This window comes from Pseudorca crassidens, chromosome 14 (genome assembly GCF_039906515.1).
Source record: "Pseudorca crassidens isolate mPseCra1 chromosome 14, mPseCra1.hap1, whole genome shotgun sequence".
In the NCBI taxonomy this organism is placed as follows: domain Eukaryota; kingdom Metazoa; phylum Chordata; class Mammalia; order Artiodactyla; family Delphinidae; genus Pseudorca; species Pseudorca crassidens.
The window spans coordinates 14,237,652-14,255,742 of record NC_090309.1 but is presented as its reverse complement, the minus strand read 5'-3'; the positions used below and the strand labels follow the sequence as shown (position 1 = coordinate 14,255,742).

The following is an 18,091-nucleotide window of genomic DNA, read 5'->3' as shown; positions in this document are numbered from 1 at the left end:
CTTACACAGCTGGTTAAGTGGCAAAGCAGGACCAGGGCTCCCTTGGCTGCACAAGGACCGAAACCCCTGGGGCTCCAGCACTTCAGAGGAGCTGGGTAAGTGCCTATGTCATCATCACCCAGAGCACAAGGAACTATGACCCTGGGATGGTTTTAAAATAGCTCCACACATCCTTTGACGCTCCTCCCTTCAAGAGGTGGAGATGAATTCCCCTCCCCTTGAGTGTGGGCTGGACTTAATGACTCACTTCCAGCAAACAGAATAAGGCAGAAGTGGTGGTGTGTGACTTCTGACCAGGTCCTAAAAGGTACTGTGGCTTCCCGCTTGCCCTCTCTCTCCTGCATCACTCACTCTGGGTGAAGCCAGCTGCCATGTCGTAAGGATGCGCAGGCAGCCCCAGAGAGGCCCACTTGGTGAGGACCTGAGGCCTCCAGCCAACAGTCACAAGACAGCCATCTTCAGTCAAGCCTTCAGATGGCTGCAGCCCTGGCCGACATCCTGACCGGAACTCCTGAGAGTCCCTGAGCCAGACCACCCAGTTAAGCCGCTCCCAAACGTCTAGCCTGGCTTCGCTGTAGGGTAATACATGTTTGCTGTTTGGAGGAGGTAACCTCCTGACTCCACCCCCCAGACCCTGCAGCTGAAAGGGAGCCCCCAGGTCTGACACCAGCTCATGGTTAGAGCCTCGTCCCGAGGCGAGTCCCGCACGCTGCAGAGATGCTGGCTGTCTACTCACCTTTCCAGGTCCTGCAGGTGAAGCAGCAGGTACACACTGTGGGAATGGGGGCACCATCAGTGATAGCCCCCAGTTGACAGGAACCAGCCCCCAGGTAAACCGGGAGGTCCCAGGGAGGTGTGGGGATCCCAGTGTGTTCAATACAGGGGTCCCAGGAATGTGGGTCTCTGTAGAGACACCGAGGTGGCAGAGGGGATCATTCCAGATCCAGCTTCCTCTCGGGTGCTAGAAAATGACCTTGCCTGGCCCACAGAGCTCAGTCCTTGTGTCCTGCAGCCCAAGGGAAGGCAGGGGGTGACGTCAAAGTTTCCTCTGAGAAATAACTCCAACTGTGTCTGCCCAGATGCCCTTCCTCTGTCTGTCTCCCAGTTCAGAATGACCTGCAGGAAACTGACCGCTGAACCCTCAAAGTGCTCAAACAGCTAATTGGCTGCTACCTTACACAGTCCATTGGTCTTGGTGCACATTGGGCCTTGGTATACAGTAGGTGCTGACTAAATACAGGCTGTCTCCAAGTTCATGGAAGGCAAGGATCATTTTTTCAACTCCCTTGTACCCTTCCTGGGGTTCAGTGCCAGACTTTCAATAAATGGTGTCTGACAAAACGCCTCCCAGTCCATTCTGCAGGGTGGGCGATGCAAACTGCATAGTGTTATTTTACACCAATGGGCCTACATTTTTATTTTACATAAATTGTTATATAATATCTTGTTCCGTTTTGTACTTTTTTCACTAGGCCTCGTGTTTTCAAACTCTACCTATATGTATATTGAAACTGTTGCTTCCAACGCTGCGCACAACTCCGCGGGAGGGCAGCCACCGCGTCTTGCCCATCCTCTCCCAGCCTGCCCGCAACAGGTGCTACCTGCCAGGGCTTGCACATAAGCCCTGTGCCTTGTAACTGCTCTCCTCACAAGCCTAAGATGTAGGAGGGGTAGGGATTCTTGCGCCTTTTCTCCAGAGGAAACCTGAAGGCAACGGAGCTCGTTTTCTGTGCCAAGGTCAAACCCTCTGATAGCAGCCGCCTGGGGTATCATTCTGAGGAAGGTTCTGACTGAATCCAGGCCCAGAGGGAACAAGTGTGGTGACTGCTTGTTGACGTCTGCCTCGCTGTGTTGCATTTACCGTCTCTGCGCAGGCCCGGGGTCACTCAGCCAGGATGGAAGCCCAGACTGGGGGCCGTTTCCCCGACCCGACCACGCCTGGCGTCCGAGGCTGGGTGCTGGGAGGGTGCACAAAGCTGGGCCTCCTTCGGCTGACTCCCTCCCAGGCACCCGCACCCTCCACTCTGGGGTTACGACAGCCCCAGAGCCTCTGATCTGGGTGCTTCTGCCCCACGCCCAGACCCTGGGCCATCTTTCACTGGTCTTTCTTTCTGAGATGACTTTTATTTTAGGCCCAGAACAGCCAGGGCGAGGGCCAATGGTCCCTGCCCTCCCTGCTAGGTCAGCACCTCCCTTGCCCGCCCCCTGAAGTCACAGGCGCCACGGCCAAGGGCAGGCCGTGAGGAGAGCAGGTCGTGTGGCAGCACAGCAGGCTCTCTGGTTCTCTGCAAACTCCACCCGCTTGGCCTGCACACCTGCAACCAGAGCGCTGCCCCTGCCCCACGGGGCACAGCAGAGGACGGAGGGCAGCAGGGTCAGAACCAAACAAATCAGCCCAAATCCGCTTCCATCTAGTGATTGTCTGGGAAGATGTTCAAAGCCCAGGGGATGCCTCCCATCACCTTTTTTTTTTTTTCCCCGTATTGAAGTATAGTTGACTTACAATATTATATTAGTTTCAGGTGTACAGGTGCAGTAATTCAATATTTTTATAGATCGTACTCCGTATACAGATACTATAAATAATAATGGCTATATTCCTGTGTTGTGCATTGCATCCTTGCAGCCTATCTATTTGATATCTGGTAGTTTGTAGCTCTTAATCCTCTCCACCCATTTTATGCCTCCCGGCCACCACTCTCCCCTCTGGCAACCACCGGTCTGTTCTCAGTATCTCTGAGTCTGTTTCTGTTTTGTTATATTCATTTGTTTGTTTCATTTTGTAGATTCCACATATAAATGAAAACATACAGTATCTGTCTTTCTCTGTCTGACTTATTTCACTAAGCATAATACCCTCAGGTCCCTCCATGTTGTCACAAATGGCAAAATTTCATTCCTTTTTACGGCTGAGTAATATATCCATCGCCTTTTAGATCCTACCAAACCTCTCTCCTTCCTAGTTCTGAAGCTGTCACGAATCATCCGCCAAGGGCAGGTGTAGGCAGGAGGCCTGGCTTCCAGTCCTGTGTGGCCTTGGCACAGCGTGTGACCTCTCTGAGCCTACTTCCTCTGCTTCGTTCACCTCTGTAATGACAATAGAGACTCTAAGAGGGAAAGGGACTGTAGGGCCACCTAGGCCCACTTCCTAGCCAAAGCAGGAATCCCTCCCTAGAGCTTTGGTATATGACTAGTTGACTTTGGTTTGGGCCCTTGCAATGTCAGGAATCTCACTATCTCACAAGGCAGCCCATTTCTGTCCCGGATACTTTCATATTATAAAGTGCTTTCGTAGGTGAGTTAGATATCAACAAGAAGAACAAAACTGGCAGCAGCTACGACCTCGAGTGCCAGGCATGACCGTAAGCACCTTTACATGGATTATTTTGGTTGAATCCTCACGACAACCCTACAAATGGGGCTCGTCATTCCCTGTGTTTCGATAAAGAATCTGCAGTGCAGAGAGGATAAACAGCTTGCCCGGGCCACACAGCTGGTAAGTGGCTACCCCCTTGGAACTTGACCCCACTGGTTCTAGCTCTGCCCACTGAGCCTCAGAGAACTGGGGCCCTTTTTCTTCCAATGACAGCTTTCATTTGAGGCTTCGTAGCCGGGAAGCTGACCGAGGGTGGAGGCGATATCTAATTGCATTTCGCATCCCTATTTCTGCGACGGTGCCCAGGAGGTCAGAAGCTGTAGATGCTCAGGGAAACCTGACGGCCAGCAGGTGAGTGGAGAGAAGGCCCTGGCCTAGGAGTCAGGGGGCCACAGGAGAATGCCACCGGCGGGCAACCCTGGTGACAGCTCCCTTCCCTGGGCCTTTGTCGCTTCACTGGCAAAATCAGAGGATTAGACTGAGTGATCCCCGAGGTCCCCTCCTGCCTGGCCTTTTGGGATTCCATGCTAAGCTCCCCTGGCACAGGGACAGGGTTCCCCTACCTGAGGTAGACCTCACCCCCATGGCCAAGCCTCCACCTCCCCAGCCCTGCTAGGGTTAAAATCTCTCCCTTCCAACAGAAAAGCCACATTCTTCAATCCTGGGGCCGGGGGTAGAGAGGCCATTCCTGAAAGGGTTGGAACGTGGCAGACGCTGGGCCGGGTCCTGAGCTGTTCTCCTTTCCCTGGAGGGGAGCATGGGTTGTCATTCCCAGGGCAGTGGTGAGGCTCCCTCTTTCCCATCCATGTCTTAGACCCTCAAGTCAGGTGGGGCCTGGAAGGACCCCAGGTGCAGGACTGAGATGCCCCTGTAGGCTGCACCTCACAGCACACAGTCTAGGTCTAGGTGGCCTGGAGGTCCCTGTTTACACATTTAAGGGCAGGCTAACCACCTGCACATGTCACAGCCAGAGATTCCAATAGTGGCCCAATTTCAGCCCCCAGGCTCAATTTCCCAGCAAGGTGGAGGGGCGGAGGTGATGATCCAGAACGATCCCTGCAGCCCCTTCCCCATCAACCTTCTGCTGGCAGCAGCAGTGCTCAGCTCCCGAAAGCCAAGCCCCGTAATCTTCCCAAGGAACAGTCTGGGAAACCGAGTCCCGGTCCAACTCCGTAGCCCTCTGATCCCTGCCCCTACCTTCCACAAGCCCAAAACCCACTGAGGGATCAGACGTCAGTGGGTCCCAAATGTGGCTGCAACCTCGACAGCATCACACACCAGGGGCTCACCCTAGACCTACTGAATCCCCCGGTGGGGGGGGCCCAGGACTCTGCACTTTTAAACGAAGTTCCAGGCCAATCCTGGCCCAGGTACCCCTCTACCAGGGGTAGACATCGAGGTAGAGGTGTGGTTTCCGTAAAGCCCTGGCCTCCACAGGAATTAGACCTCAGAGCTAGTGTGGCGTTTGCATGTGGTGGCCGAGGTTATGCATGGGGCATGGTGGCTCAGGGAGGGGAGGAGATGGTAGAGTGAGAGACAGGACAGGAAATACCGTGCAGGGAAAAGGGATACTGTGCTGTAAGCCCTGGCTGGGTGGGAGGAGACACTCAGGTGCTCACGACAGGTAAGCCCTCCTGGGAGTGTGGGGTCAGAGAAGAAGAACACAGAGAAAGCTGCCTTGGCCCAGGTCCAGCTGGGCCTGTCGCCTCTAGGCTTGGTCCAGGTACTACTACTCAACACCCCCACCCCCACATAATCAGATGGAGGAGATGGGGCCCTTTGGTGCAGGTGACCCAACCCTGCCCCTGATCAGAGTCCCCAAGGCCAGCCCTCTGCCCTGGCCCAAGTGGTGCTCTGCCCCTTGGCTGGCCTGGCACGGTCTGATGGACGTCTGTATGGGTGGCGAGTCCTTGGGGCAAGGGCCCTAGGGGGGCCTGGGTCTCCCTTCACGAAAGCAAGGCCTACGAGGTGGAAAAGAGGGGAAGGGAAGTGACACCTACCTGAGCTGCCAGCGCTCTCGGAAGCACTCCTGGACATCTTAGGCTGGCCGTGTTTGCCGCTGGCCCGCCCGGGCCCCGGTGGCGGGGGGCCGGAGGGAGCAGGGGCGCCGTCTCCCCTGATGGTGGAGAGATCCTGCATGCTGAAGCTCCGGAGTCTCTCTGATAAGGCACCCTGTCCCTGGACACAACACAGGACGGGGCACACGTCAGAGGCCTGCCCCACAGACCCGGGCAGCTGTGGCGGGCGAACGCAACCGAGGCCAAGAGGGGGGCTCTGATGGTCAGCCAGGTGGAGGCCAGTCCCCTGGAATACTCTGCAGAGGGGCAGCTGCCTGGTGTACTTGCAGGGGACACTGAGGGGATCCAGGCCCAGAATGTTCTAGGGCCTCCTGTGGGCTCAGGAATTGTTCTTCTGGCTCCAGGCTCCTTCCTCTCCTTCAGACGCCCCCCACAATAAGCCCGAGCCTCGGCCAGACTCAGGGCCGAGGAAACGACCGCTGCCTTCGGTTCCTACTCTACAGGGCTTGTCTGCGGCTCCTCGGGCTTTACATAAATCAAAATCCTTATAGAGCTACATTTTGCTCCGTTCCCAGGACACAGGGATCTGGCTAGAATATCAGAACTTCATAATCTATGTGCTCAGTCCTTACTCTTTTCAAAGGAAATAAAATGCAGACAGTATTTTTTAAACGTATGACAACAGCCATTTCTTTTATCTGTTCACACGACTGTCCGTGAGTCACACTGACTGCCACTGTCACCTTTGAGCTCCATAAAATACCCAAAGTAACGAATCAGGAAGGAAAAAGATGATATTAAAAAAAGACACACACGCGACAAAACACTGTTGACCGTAACCATTTCTCATTCTCAAGGAGCCACAGAAGCTGTCTCAGGGGGAAACTGTTCTTTTGTTTAGGAAAAGCAAGATCAATCCATTATACTTATGAAAGGGAAGGGCCTCGCTGTCTGGATGAGAGAATCTGTCAAAGTGAGAAGATTATAAGGAAGGCACAGGGATGACAGCATTGCTTGAGGTGTGCCTCAGGGGCTGGAGGGGGAGAGCTGTGTTCGGGGGAGAAGGAAACCCGAGGGCGGAGGGGCTGGTAAGGAGACGTGGATTATTGAGAACCGGGCTGGGATTCGGAGCAAGAGGTGACAGGCAAGTAACCACTAGGCAAATTGATAAACTTGGGTATCTTCAGAAACACTCACGGGCATGCAGACTTCCCATAGGTACATGGGATGCATGGATCGGGGGCGGAGGTATTTTATTTAAATAATGAAGGAAAGAGTAGTCCTAGAGGGCTAGAGGACGTGGGGACCACAGGCACCACAGATAGAACAGAACCAGCAAATCAGCACAAAATCAGCGAGAGCAGCTAACAAGGGCTCTGGGCTGGGGGGTGGGATTGACGAAACCAACAAGGGCCATGACAGCATTAGTTAAGAGGCTTTCAGAGATGGCAGAAGGGTTTGGAGATTTTTTTTTCACTTTACTTAAATAGTAATGAAAATGAGCCAACAAAGCACAGTAATTCACTGAAGTAACTTTAGCAAAAGAGTCAGTTAGCTAAAGGAGCAAACGCAGAATGAGTTCATTAGAGGCAACGGGGGAAGACAAAGGAGCTTGCAGACAGTTTTAGAAAAAATGTCAGAATGAAACAAAGATGCATTAAAATATGAAAATGATAAGTTCTCAGCCTACAAAGATATTTAAAAACCACGTCTCCAGGAAACTAACAACAGCAGAAAGAAAACCATTTAAATAATCAAATATACATACAGGACTTCCCTGGTGGCACAGTGGTTAAGAATCCATCTGCCAATGCCGGGGACACGGGTTCGATCCCTGGTCCGGGAAGATCCCACATGTCGCGGAGCAACTAAGCCTGTGTGCCACAACTACTGAGCCCACACACCACAACTACGGAAGCCTGTGCGCCCTAGAGCCCACGTGCCGCAACTACTGAGCTTGCGTGCTGCAACAACTGAAGCCTGTGCGCCTACAGCCTGTGCTCCGCAACAAGAGAAGCCGCCGCAATGAGAAGCCCGCGCACCGCAACGAAGAGTAGCCCCCCCTCGCCGCAGCTAGAGAAAGCCCACGTGCAGCAACGAAGACCCAACGCAGCCAAAAATAAAAATAGATTTAAAAATAAATAAATAAAATAAAATAAAAAATATATACAACTAGAATTCTAAATCCAGGCAAAGGGGTGTTTGGAGGGCATTATGTGAGAAAGGCAGAAATCTCCCTGGTTGCCTCAGATACAGCTCCTGAACGATGGTGGGCAAGGGGTTTGAGGCTTCACCTTCTAGACATGACAGCTGGGTGGTCTTTGGCAAGAAAATGAGGGGGGAGACCCGCTCCCCAGTATAATCCCCTCCAAATCCATCAGCCAATGACCCATGATTATTCTACTCAGAAACATTCCAGATGACATCTAGGAACTTCCCTGGAGGTCCAGTGATTAAGATTCCGTGCTTCCACTACAGGGGGCACGTGTTCAATCCCTGGTCGGGGAGCTAAGATCCCACATGCTGCGGGGGGCAGCCAAAAAAAAAAAAAAAAAAAGGATCACTTCTGGGGAAAAAACTAGGAGGGGCTTCATGATTCTAAGTCCAAATAAATGGTGGCGGACTAACTCCTTCCCTGGGTCTGCCAGCTCTTACAAAGGCTCAGCAATGTATCTGAGGGAAAGAGGCAGCAGGCATGTCCATGACCATTTCAGCAAAGCACTCAGTTCCAGTCCCAGAAGCCAGCTGGCCTGCTCCAGTATCACTAGCATCATGAAGGCAGGAAGTGCCAAAGGTTAGGAAAGAAAAGGAGATAATAACAGCTCAGTATCGACTGAGTCCTGTCTCAGAAGAAACCACGGCAGCATGGATACAGGCTCTTGAAAACAAATTAGCCCGTACCCATCAAAACAATCTGAGACGGTTCAAATCAATATAGCCCTCTCAGCTGTAAACCTCTCAGCCCTGCTCAGTCTCTACTCCAAACCTCATCTCCATTCACTTTCCACAGACCTTATTCCACCGGCCGATTCAGCTCTGCTCTGAGAACCTTCGTTTTCTTATTCTGGGAACAGCCCAAGAGTGGTTCTCTGGTATTCTGCAAAACTGGGTTCCTTATTTTTGGGAAAATAAATTTGGACTCCCTAAATTTGGAAAAGCTTAAAAACATATTCTATAATTCAATGAGCCACATACGAAAAGCTTTGAGACGTTGTAGTGTTTTGGGTTGTTTGACTCAGCATATCCCAAATGTATTTGACCACAGTGGGATAGACTGTTAGTTGACCATCCAAAAGTCATGCCCAATTCCGTTCTCGAAATGGTGAGAAAAAAACCCAGATTTCCCAAACTCCCTCCTAGCTATTATGCATGGCCATGTCTTGCAGTTCTGGCCAATGGGAGGTAAGGGGAAATCTGCTAAGGGATTTCTGGGAAAGATATTTTCTCTCTCTCACATGCAGGAGAAAGGCCTGACCCTGCTCCCTGCCTTCTGCCTTTGAGTGTGGGAACTGCCACCTTGTGACGAGGAGACTCGCAGAGACATCCACCCGGAGCCTTGACATCACTAAGTCACTGGAATACCGACGGTGCCCATTTACTCCTAGACTTCTTGTGGATAACTATCGTCAATTACAAGACATACATTTTTTCACCTCTGAAAACTGGGGAGGGTCTTACGATTGCTGTTGCCTTGTCTTTGTTGTCACTGCCTACACATGAATGCACTCAGTTGTTATTCCCAAAGGCATGACCAGACAATGGAAACTCCTGACTGTTCACTGTTAACAAACCATTTAAGACCCAACTGGGACTTCCCCAGTGGCACAGTGGTTAAGACTCCACCCTTCCAATGCAGGGGGCTTGGGTTTAATCCCTGGTCAGGGAACTAAGATCCCACATGCCGTGCAGTGCAGCCAAAAGATTTTTTTAAAAAAAACCCACTTGAAGAAGGAATCTGAGTCTAGGTTGCCTAGAACACGTTCTACTGACACCTTCTAGTAAGATGAAGAAAGTGGCAACATCAGAACTGGCAGAATGGGCATCAGCAGCATGGATGAAAATCTCAGAGACAAAAGCTCTGCATCACCAACGCTCTAGAAAGCACAGAGAGTGATGCGGCCTCATCCTGAACGGATACTGATGAGCGGAGTTGAAAAGTGATTCAGAAGAATCGGATTCTGAAAGTGAAGGTTAGAAAGACTTCAATCAGTTTATGGTGCCTGTATCCTTTATTGCATATACAAAAGTGACACACAGAAAAATCTATGTCTAAAGACTCCAAAAGAGTCTTTTTAATAAGTAGAAGTAGATGGGACTTCCCTGGTGGTCCAGTGGTTAAGAATCTACCTTCCAATGCAGGGGATACAAACTTGATCCCTGGTTGGGGAACTAAGATCCCACATGCCACGGGGCAGCTGAGCCCATGTGCACTCTAGAGCCCAGCCTCATGGGACCAGAAAGGAACACATCCACAGCCTTCCGTGAAAACTAACCTCCTGCTTGTATTGTCATACTTTGACCTCTTTATTCCCCACAGTATTGTAAGCAGGGTCTACCCAGTTTTGTTGTGGCTGCTTGCTTACATGCTGTTTGTTTTAACAGACTCACCTTGCTTTTTTCTGGGTATGTCAACAACATATGGCCCAGTGGCTCTCTCAGCTGGGCTCCTAGAGCCCCAGAAATCCCACAGAAGTATCTTGGGGGCAAGGGAGGGGAATCTATTCCTGATTACTTTAATCTTTTCTTTTTCCTGGCTAAAACTCTTAGAAAATTGGACTTTAAGAAGTAAACTGTGGGGACTTCCCTGGTGGCACAGTGGTTAAGAATCCACCTGCCAATGCAGGGGACACGGGTTCAAGCCCTGGTCTGGGAAGATCCCACATGCTGCAGAGCAACTAAGCCCATGCACCGCAACTACTGAGCCCACGTGCTGCAACTACTGAAGCCCATGCACTTAGAGCCTGTGCTCCGCAACAAGAGAAGCCACCACAACGAGGAGCCCACGCACCGCAACAAAGAGTAGCCCCTGCTCACCGCAACCAGAGAAAGCCTGTGTGCAGGAACAAAGACCCAACGCAGCCAAAAATAAATAAATAAAAGTAAATTTAAAAAAGTAAACTGTGTCACTGAATTGTCTGTTAATCTGAGATCTTTTTTGTATTTCAATTTTATTGATGTAGTTTTTCATTTGTATTTAATTACTACATTTTTCTAATTTTATAGATGGATTCAAGATATAAACCTTAGGGACTTCTATGTACTTTTATGTACATATTTATATGTATAGGTACTGTAAATTTTTAAAAAATTTTTACAATTAATTTTTATTGGAGTACAGTTGATTTACAATGTTGTGAATCTGGGAACTTTAATTCCTCATCCTTCCCCCAATCTGTAAGGAATAAGAAATCCATGTAGCTAACACACAGCAAATTTTCTATATTTTGATGCTTTTCTTAGTCAGATGAGGGAGTGTGTTCCTGGGAAAACCCAGACCTTTAAAAAGCTGATATTCTAAGTAAAACAATTTACCACTAATAGAATACCTGCCATTAGGGCCCACAGAACCCCGAGTCAACAGTTACTAAGTTTGGTTGCAAGCCCTCGACGAGGTCCTCTTTTCCAGAGGGACACACAGGGGAAGGGACACCAGTGACAGGGACACAAGTGACAGGAGGGAGCTCCAGCAGAGCACAAAGTTTAGCCCACCTCACCTCACATGGTTTCTACTGCCTTCAACTGATGACAATGAGAATAAAGACAAAAGGCTTTAGTAAGTCAGGCAGTTGATAACAAAGCCACCAGCATAACCACATTTCCCACTGGCGATTCAAATATTTGAAAAAAAGAAGAGTTAGTACTTCCTTCTAAATTCCCACAGGGTTTCCACCTCGCTGAAACAGTTAACCTCTACAGCTATACATGCTCCACGTCGAGGCCAAGCAGGCTCCTTCCCAACATGCTGCACGAAGGCAAGGGCCTCGTTCGTGACATAGAATTGGATTAACAAACAAGAGAGAGAGAAAGGATTCTTCCCACCGTAGCATCAATCGTCAAATTCAATTCATTCTCCAGGCATGAAACAAACAAACCAAAACACCAAGTAAGTTAATTGCATGTTAGATGCTACCAAATCAACACAATAAGAGGCTCTGGGAGGAGGCTGACAGGGCCTCGGCTCTGGGATTAACGCACATGTACACACATGGCTGTCGGGAGGAGAGACACCTGGCTCCGATCCAGACCATGGGCCAGTGGGCACAGGTGGCTGCTGGCTTCCATCCCCGAAGGGTTCAGTTTGGAGTTAGTCACATCTCTCAGCGGGGTTACCTGCCCTTCTCTGAGGTCCAAAGAGGAGACAAAAGGAAAGAGTCGAACCACCTGATAAAAGGGAAAAGAAAAAAAAAAGCCATGGGCACCAAACCTACAAAATGGGTTGAAGGGAGCCATGCTGCCCTGGCCTCCTACAAGTCACTCATTCACTCACTCACTTCTTCATTCCTTCCTTCGCAGCCAACGCTGCTGGAGAGCTCCTGAAGTGCTGCGTGAAGCCCCGCAGGGGAAACAAACATGAATAGGAAACACGACACGGTTCCTACTCCAAGGTTCTCCCAGTCTGGCTGAGGCATCGAGACACAAACGCGTGCAAGACAGCAAATGACAGACGACAAAACATACGACAGAAGCTCAGGGGACGGAGAGAGAGTACTGTTGGCTAGAATACCCGGGGAGGCCTCGTCCAAGAGCTCAGACTTGAGCGAGGCAAGGGCTGCCCCATCAGAAAGAGAGGGGAAGGACACTGTGGCCAGACAGTGGTTGGAGCCAAGGTGGGAGAGTGGAAAACCCGGGTGCATTGGGGAACTGAGATTGAATCAGTCTGAGGAGAAGAGGCTCGGGTGCTGGTGACGAGTGGGAGATCAGTCTGGAAAAACTGTATTTTGCCTGAACCTGGACTTCGATGAGAGCTCCACTGAAGGTTTCTGGGTAGTGAGCAAAGTGAAGACAGTGGGATTTTAGAGTCCTGAGAACATTCTGGACACACTGCGTGGCACACATGGAGAACGGCCCCTGGTATCTGCCCTGCCTTCCTTCCTCAGGTTGGAGCTGGGCACATGGATGTCTGCAATAAAGACCGGAAGTGCCCTTCATGGGAGATGAAGCGCAACAATGAACATTAACTGGTGAGGGAAGGCCGGTTGGGAACACTGGCCAACACCTCAGGCCAGGCTGGATCTGAGGTGCTGACAGCAGCTGCTGAGGAGATGAAGACCTGGATCTGGGAAGCGAGACAGGGCTGTGCAGGACAATGACGGCACACAGATGAGCAGAGTCCCTGTAAAGCAGAGCAGGGCCTGGTCATCTGAGCCAGGCCAGCACCCAGGTGATGGGGTTTGGGGGTCACCGGGAAGGGCTCCACACGCAGCAGCTGTCCAGCCCTCATGTGTAGAAGGCCACCAGTGAGACCCAGCTGGAAGCTCTGCTTGGTCCAGGCTTCCTCCTTGGAGAGGCCGGGCCCTGAGGGGAGGTTAAAGCTGTGGCAGATCTCTCTTCAAGGAGTAGGAGTCGGGTAGGGGACCCAGAGGTGGGGCATCCACAGGACAAGTTTGCTCAGTGAAAAGCGGAGCTACGATTACAACTTCCCACTTTATCACAGTGATACGCTTTGTTTATTTGTTTTGCTTTTCAATATCCTCATTTCTTTTTACTGAAGTACAGTTGATGTACCATGTTATATGAGGACACAGTGATAAAGCTTTAAAGAAACTATCTTTAGTCTCTTAAGGTAACTTGCGACCCACCACCTGCATTTCAGTGTGGCCCCAGCCTTGCCTCAAGGCAAAGTGGGAGCCTGCCTTGGGGGCAGCTGCTGGCTGTCTCTCGCATATGAATGTACCTTCCTGACTCCTAGAGGTATTCCAGATAAAACGGTCAGAAGCTCAGGCAGACAACCTTAAAAGTACCCTGGGCTGGGACTCGCTCTAGAATTGTCAGGGGCAGACAGGCATCCCTCAGGCTCTCGGCCATGGGGGCTCAGGGCCTGGGGGTGTGATCCAAGCAGAATGTGGTCAGGAATTGTCAGTTCAGTGTGTGTGGAGGGGAGGGGGCCATGGGGGTGTCTGGAGTGATGCAGGAACACAGGACTGGGAACTGGAGTATCGCTCTCAGCCCAGCAGCATGACCTTGGGCACTGGGATCTCGGGGTCCTCCCCTGTGAAGTAAGTGGCACCTAAGACTCCTTCCTGTCCTAACAACCCACAGGTTGACATTCCTCTCTCTCTCTCTCTCTCTCTCTCTCTCTCTCTCTCTCTCAGTGGGGTTTGGGGCAGGGGCTCACGTGTTATATAGACGCTGCCACTCGGACACTGCTCACCTCAAGGCTGAACAAGGAGACGGAAGATGGGCCCAGAGCAATGAGGGACCTGAAGCCCAGGGTGGGAGAGTGGCTTGCCCAGGGCCACACAGCACAGGCAAGATGGACAGGGAGGGACAAGGGCGCAGGCAGCGCCCCAACTGTGCCCAAGCTACCGCACCACAGAGAAAAGACGGGAAGAGATCCGCACAAGCAGGAGACAGCCTCCTCTCCACAAGAGTCTGGACTGTAACTTCCCAATGCCAGCATCGGACTTGTTTCTCTTATTGGTTCAACAGTGAGTGAAGATCATGGTCAACCTTAGAGAGCAAACTGACACAGGAGAAGTGGCCAACAGGTGGCCTCAGCATGAGCTCTGCCTCCTGGGAAATCTCTATGGACATCGACTCATGACTGTTTTGTGGCAAAAACCATTATCATGCCCATTTTGCAGGTGGAGAGGCTGAGGCTCATAGAGGTGCAACAGCAAGTGGGGGAGGTGGGGTTTTTTTTGTTTGTTTTTTTGGCTAGGCCGCGTGGCATGTGGGATCTTAATTCCCCGACCAGGGATTGAACCTGCACCCCCTTCATTGGAAGCACAGAATCTTAACCACTGGACCGCCAGGGAAGTCCTGGAGCTGGGATTTTTTTAACCTGGGTCTGCATATTTCCAAAGCCCATACTTGTTGCTAAGCATTGCTCTCCTGGCTGTGACAGCTAAAAATATGAACAGCCATCCTTCATCCCTTTACCATTTACTGTGCACCTAGTAGGGGTGCAGGTAAGACATGGATATAAATGACTACAAGAGGGCCACTGGGGTGCCATGAAGTGAGACCAGTTCCCCCAGGAATCTAAGGAGGCTGCTGTGAAGGACGTGGCTCTTGACCTTGAAGGGTGGACAGGATTTCAAACAGGTGGGAACAGGGGCAGATGAACTAGCATCAGTAGAGGCAGGAAAGAGAAAATTCTAGAAACAGCAGAGTTGCTATTTCTAGAAGAGCACTGAAGGTGGTGCTGTAAGTACAGTATACAAGAACCAGAAAGGTCAGGAGAGACTAGACAGGAAGGTTGGGATCAGGGCCAAATGCACAGGCCTCAAACAGGAAGGGAGAGTGGCAGTGACCCCTTGAGTGGCTACTGCAATAGTCCAAGCTAGAAGGGAGGGTGCCTGGAAGAGGGCCTGGAAGGAAGGAAGGAAGGAAGGGGTATCAAATGGGCAGGACTTGAAGAGTCAATCAGAGGAAGGAGGAACTCAAAGGTGACTGAAATTTGGAGCTTGGGGTCCAGAGAGGATGGTGATTTTGTCATCATCAGAAATTTGGGACACAAGAGGAGGGACACATTTGGAGTTAGAGAGATGCTGACTGAAGGTACCAGGAGACAGGGAGGAGATGTTCAGAGGACCAGAAATGCTGGACTTGAGACCTGGGGAGAGGAGCCTATCTGGGAACCAGGAGCAACAGGTGGTGACAGCTGAAGGTGAGGGAAAGGATGAGTGGCTCTGGGATGGAGAGGAGAGCAAGGCGGGGCCCTGGAGAATTCCCCCCAACACTGAGGGAGTGAGGGCAGGAGCCAGGAGTCAGGGGGGAGGAGGTGACCAGGAAGGAAGGTGCACTGACACAGCCAAGTGCTTTCTCACACCTCCTAGGTTCAACCAGGCTCTTCTCAGAGGTCAGGCAGGCAGGTGGGCTTCTCTCTTTCCACTGGGACCCTCGATGCCTCCAGCTACATATGATCTCCACAGGCAAACTTGGAACAGAGATTTGGCAAGTAATATCAGACCGGCAACTCCGCCTTCTGCTGACTTGTGAGACTGAGTCTCTTGTTTGTTTCAATCCACCTCACCATCTATGGAGTGGAGTAAGGTGAGGTAACATTCCAAGTAGAAACATCGGGAGGAAGACAGGGTGTCGAGGAACAAAGGCGAGTGTCACAGTGGACAAGGCTTCAGGTGCTGCTTCAGGTTTTGGAAATGAGCTCCAGGGCAAGCTGATTTGTCTGGGAGGGAAGTATTCCCTACCCGCTACCTAAATTTTTTCAGCAGGTTGTCCATAACAGTTTATGTAATCTTGGTGTTTAAATGGTTGCCACGGTGAACTCTAAATATTAATTTTATGTTACACGGTCCTTGGCTTCAACAGAAGAAAGAGGGCTAACTTGACATAAGCTAGAGCAGAGGCTGGGAAATGTTCCTCTGAGGGGGTGAAGGGACGAGCATGAAACTTCTTAGAGTCCTCAGCCACTTAGATTCAGCAGACACAAGTGTGCGAAGCCAGACGAGGGAGACACGGGGATCCAAAAGGGACAGCAGTCTTCTCTTCTTTCTTGGAAATACATTCAAAGCATGAGTGGATACAGGGAGGTTTTATAAAAAGAAAATGAACACCTGCCCTCTGATTAATCGTAAACAGGTAGTTTTTGCTTTTGTCTATCGTGGGGTTTTTTGGCAAGAAAAAAAACAAAGGCAAAGGCAAACAACTCCAGTCTGGTCAGAAGCCCCTAATCACTAGGCTTATGAACTTTCCAGAATGAGCTTCTGGTTCCAAGAATAAAGTTCCATGTCGTTTGAAAGCAGTATTTTTATTCAAGCAAGAGGTTTAGATAAAGCAGTGATGGATAAAAAATAAGGATCAGAGGGAGAGGACATTTTTAAAAACTATTTATGCTGAACTGTTTAAAGAGTTTGTTTTTAAAGCAAAATTGAGTGGGAATTTTTTTTTTTAAATGAGTGGGAAAACACTATAATTTATCTCTCTGTGATTGTGCCTAGGTGTTCAGATGCTAGGGCTATAAGCAAGGCTTGGCTATACCCTGGTGGCCACTGACCATAACTGCAGGCAAAGTACCTGAGCTCTGGCTGGCAAGTCAGCAAAGCGGAGGTCACGGTGTGAAAGCAGAGCCGGACCAGGGGAGAAGATGAAGAAACGGAAAGATCGACCATGGGCAATGCCGCAGGCTGAGTCTCCATCTGCCCGTTTTCCTCGTGAACCTCATATACAGAGGCCCCAAAGGGCTAAGTGGGTAAGGGAGGGGCCCTTGTCAAAGCAGAGCACTGCAGGCGAGAAGATGGAAATAAGGCAAAGGAGAACCCAAGAGGCTTAACAGAAGGCTTGGGACAGTGCTGCCCAAGAGAACTTTCTGCGATGGTGGGAACGTTCTATCCCTGTGTCAGCCACCAGCCACGCTGGCTGCTGAGGACTCAAAAGCGGGTGAGTAAAGACTGAGGAATTGAATATTAAAATTTACTTCATTTCAATTAATTTAAACAGCCACACGTGGCAAGTGGCTACCATTTCGGGCAGAGCAGGAGTGGAGGCATCAAAAAGTTTATTCTTCAGACCCATCAACAAGGTTTAATGAGTGCAAAACACCAGACAAGTTAGCAAAGTTTGGTTTTGGGTTTTTGCTAAGCAAGAAACAAAGGAAAAGAATCCAGAGTCACTCAGGGCCAGAAGCTCACAATCTAACAGGAAATACTAGATTCTAGGGGGGAAAAACCCCACACGCAACCTGGGGACGAAGCATCCCTAATTCACAGAACGCCAGCTTTACTTAGACCGGCTGTCTTAAACAGGTGACTTTAATAACACTATTGTCAGCACTGGAACTGTTCTAGGGATAGGATCTCCAGGGAAAGTAAAAGGCATTATTTTTCAAGTTATGAGACAGGTCAAAAGCAAGATTGGTTTACCAGGCCTGAGAAGTGGGCAGGTGGAAGAGACCCAGGATATGGTTCAAATGGCAAGGGGAATAAGGTGGCCTGGATACCTCACAGTTTGGGGGGATTTTTTTGAAGATTTTTTTATGTGGACCATTTTTCAAGTCCTTATTGAAGTTATTACAATATTGCTTCTGGTTTTTTTTTTTTTTATGTTTTTAATTTTTGGCCACGAGGCATGTGGGATCTTAGTTCCCCGACCAGGGATCGAACCCACACCCCCTGCATTGGAAGGCGTAGTCTTAACCACTTGACCGCCAGGGAAGTCAGTTGTAAAACTACCTGACAGTTTTAAAACTCTTGATCAATTGGTTTTTCTCACTATTGTTTCTCTTCCCTTGAGAATGTGTTTTGCTTAACTAATGAGTTTCTAGAGCATTAATTTTAAAAAGCGAGAGATTTCCAACTCTAGTCTTAAAAAGACGTGGGGCTCAATTTTCCCTCTGGGTGGAATTACTGGCTGGGAAACAGCTAATATCTAAGCTCAGAGCCAGCCAAGAGACTAGGGACACTTAGAAAGAAGGTACTACCGAGGTGTGTCCCTAGGAAGGAGACAGAGCAGCTTTTGCTGAAAGAAAAAAATGCATCACTACTTCCCGGGGACAAGGATTAGACCTTGGGGAAAA

At 50.2% G+C, this 18,091-nt stretch overlaps 1 protein-coding gene across 7 annotated transcripts in view; it reads right to left on the bottom strand.

Annotated features, from left to right (window-relative positions):
* The window catches only part of REEP1 (receptor accessory protein 1), a 111,156-nt gene that overhangs the window by 10,596 nt on the left and 82,469 nt on the right, over positions 1-18,091 (bottom strand). For 2 of the 7 annotated variants that reach the window (XM_067704462.1, XM_067704461.1), the window contains exons 6-8: positions 11,623-11,775; positions 5,377-5,554; positions 737-772 (exon numbers count right to left, since the gene is read on the bottom strand). In XM_067704462.1, the coding sequence (XP_067560563.1) occupies positions 737-772; positions 5,377-5,554; positions 11,623-11,775 (367 nt within the window). The remainder of the gene's footprint in view (positions 1-736; positions 773-5,376; positions 5,555-11,622; positions 11,776-18,091) is intronic. The other 5 variants (XM_067704463.1, XM_067704467.1, XM_067704464.1 and 2 more) reach the window with 4 other exon arrangements.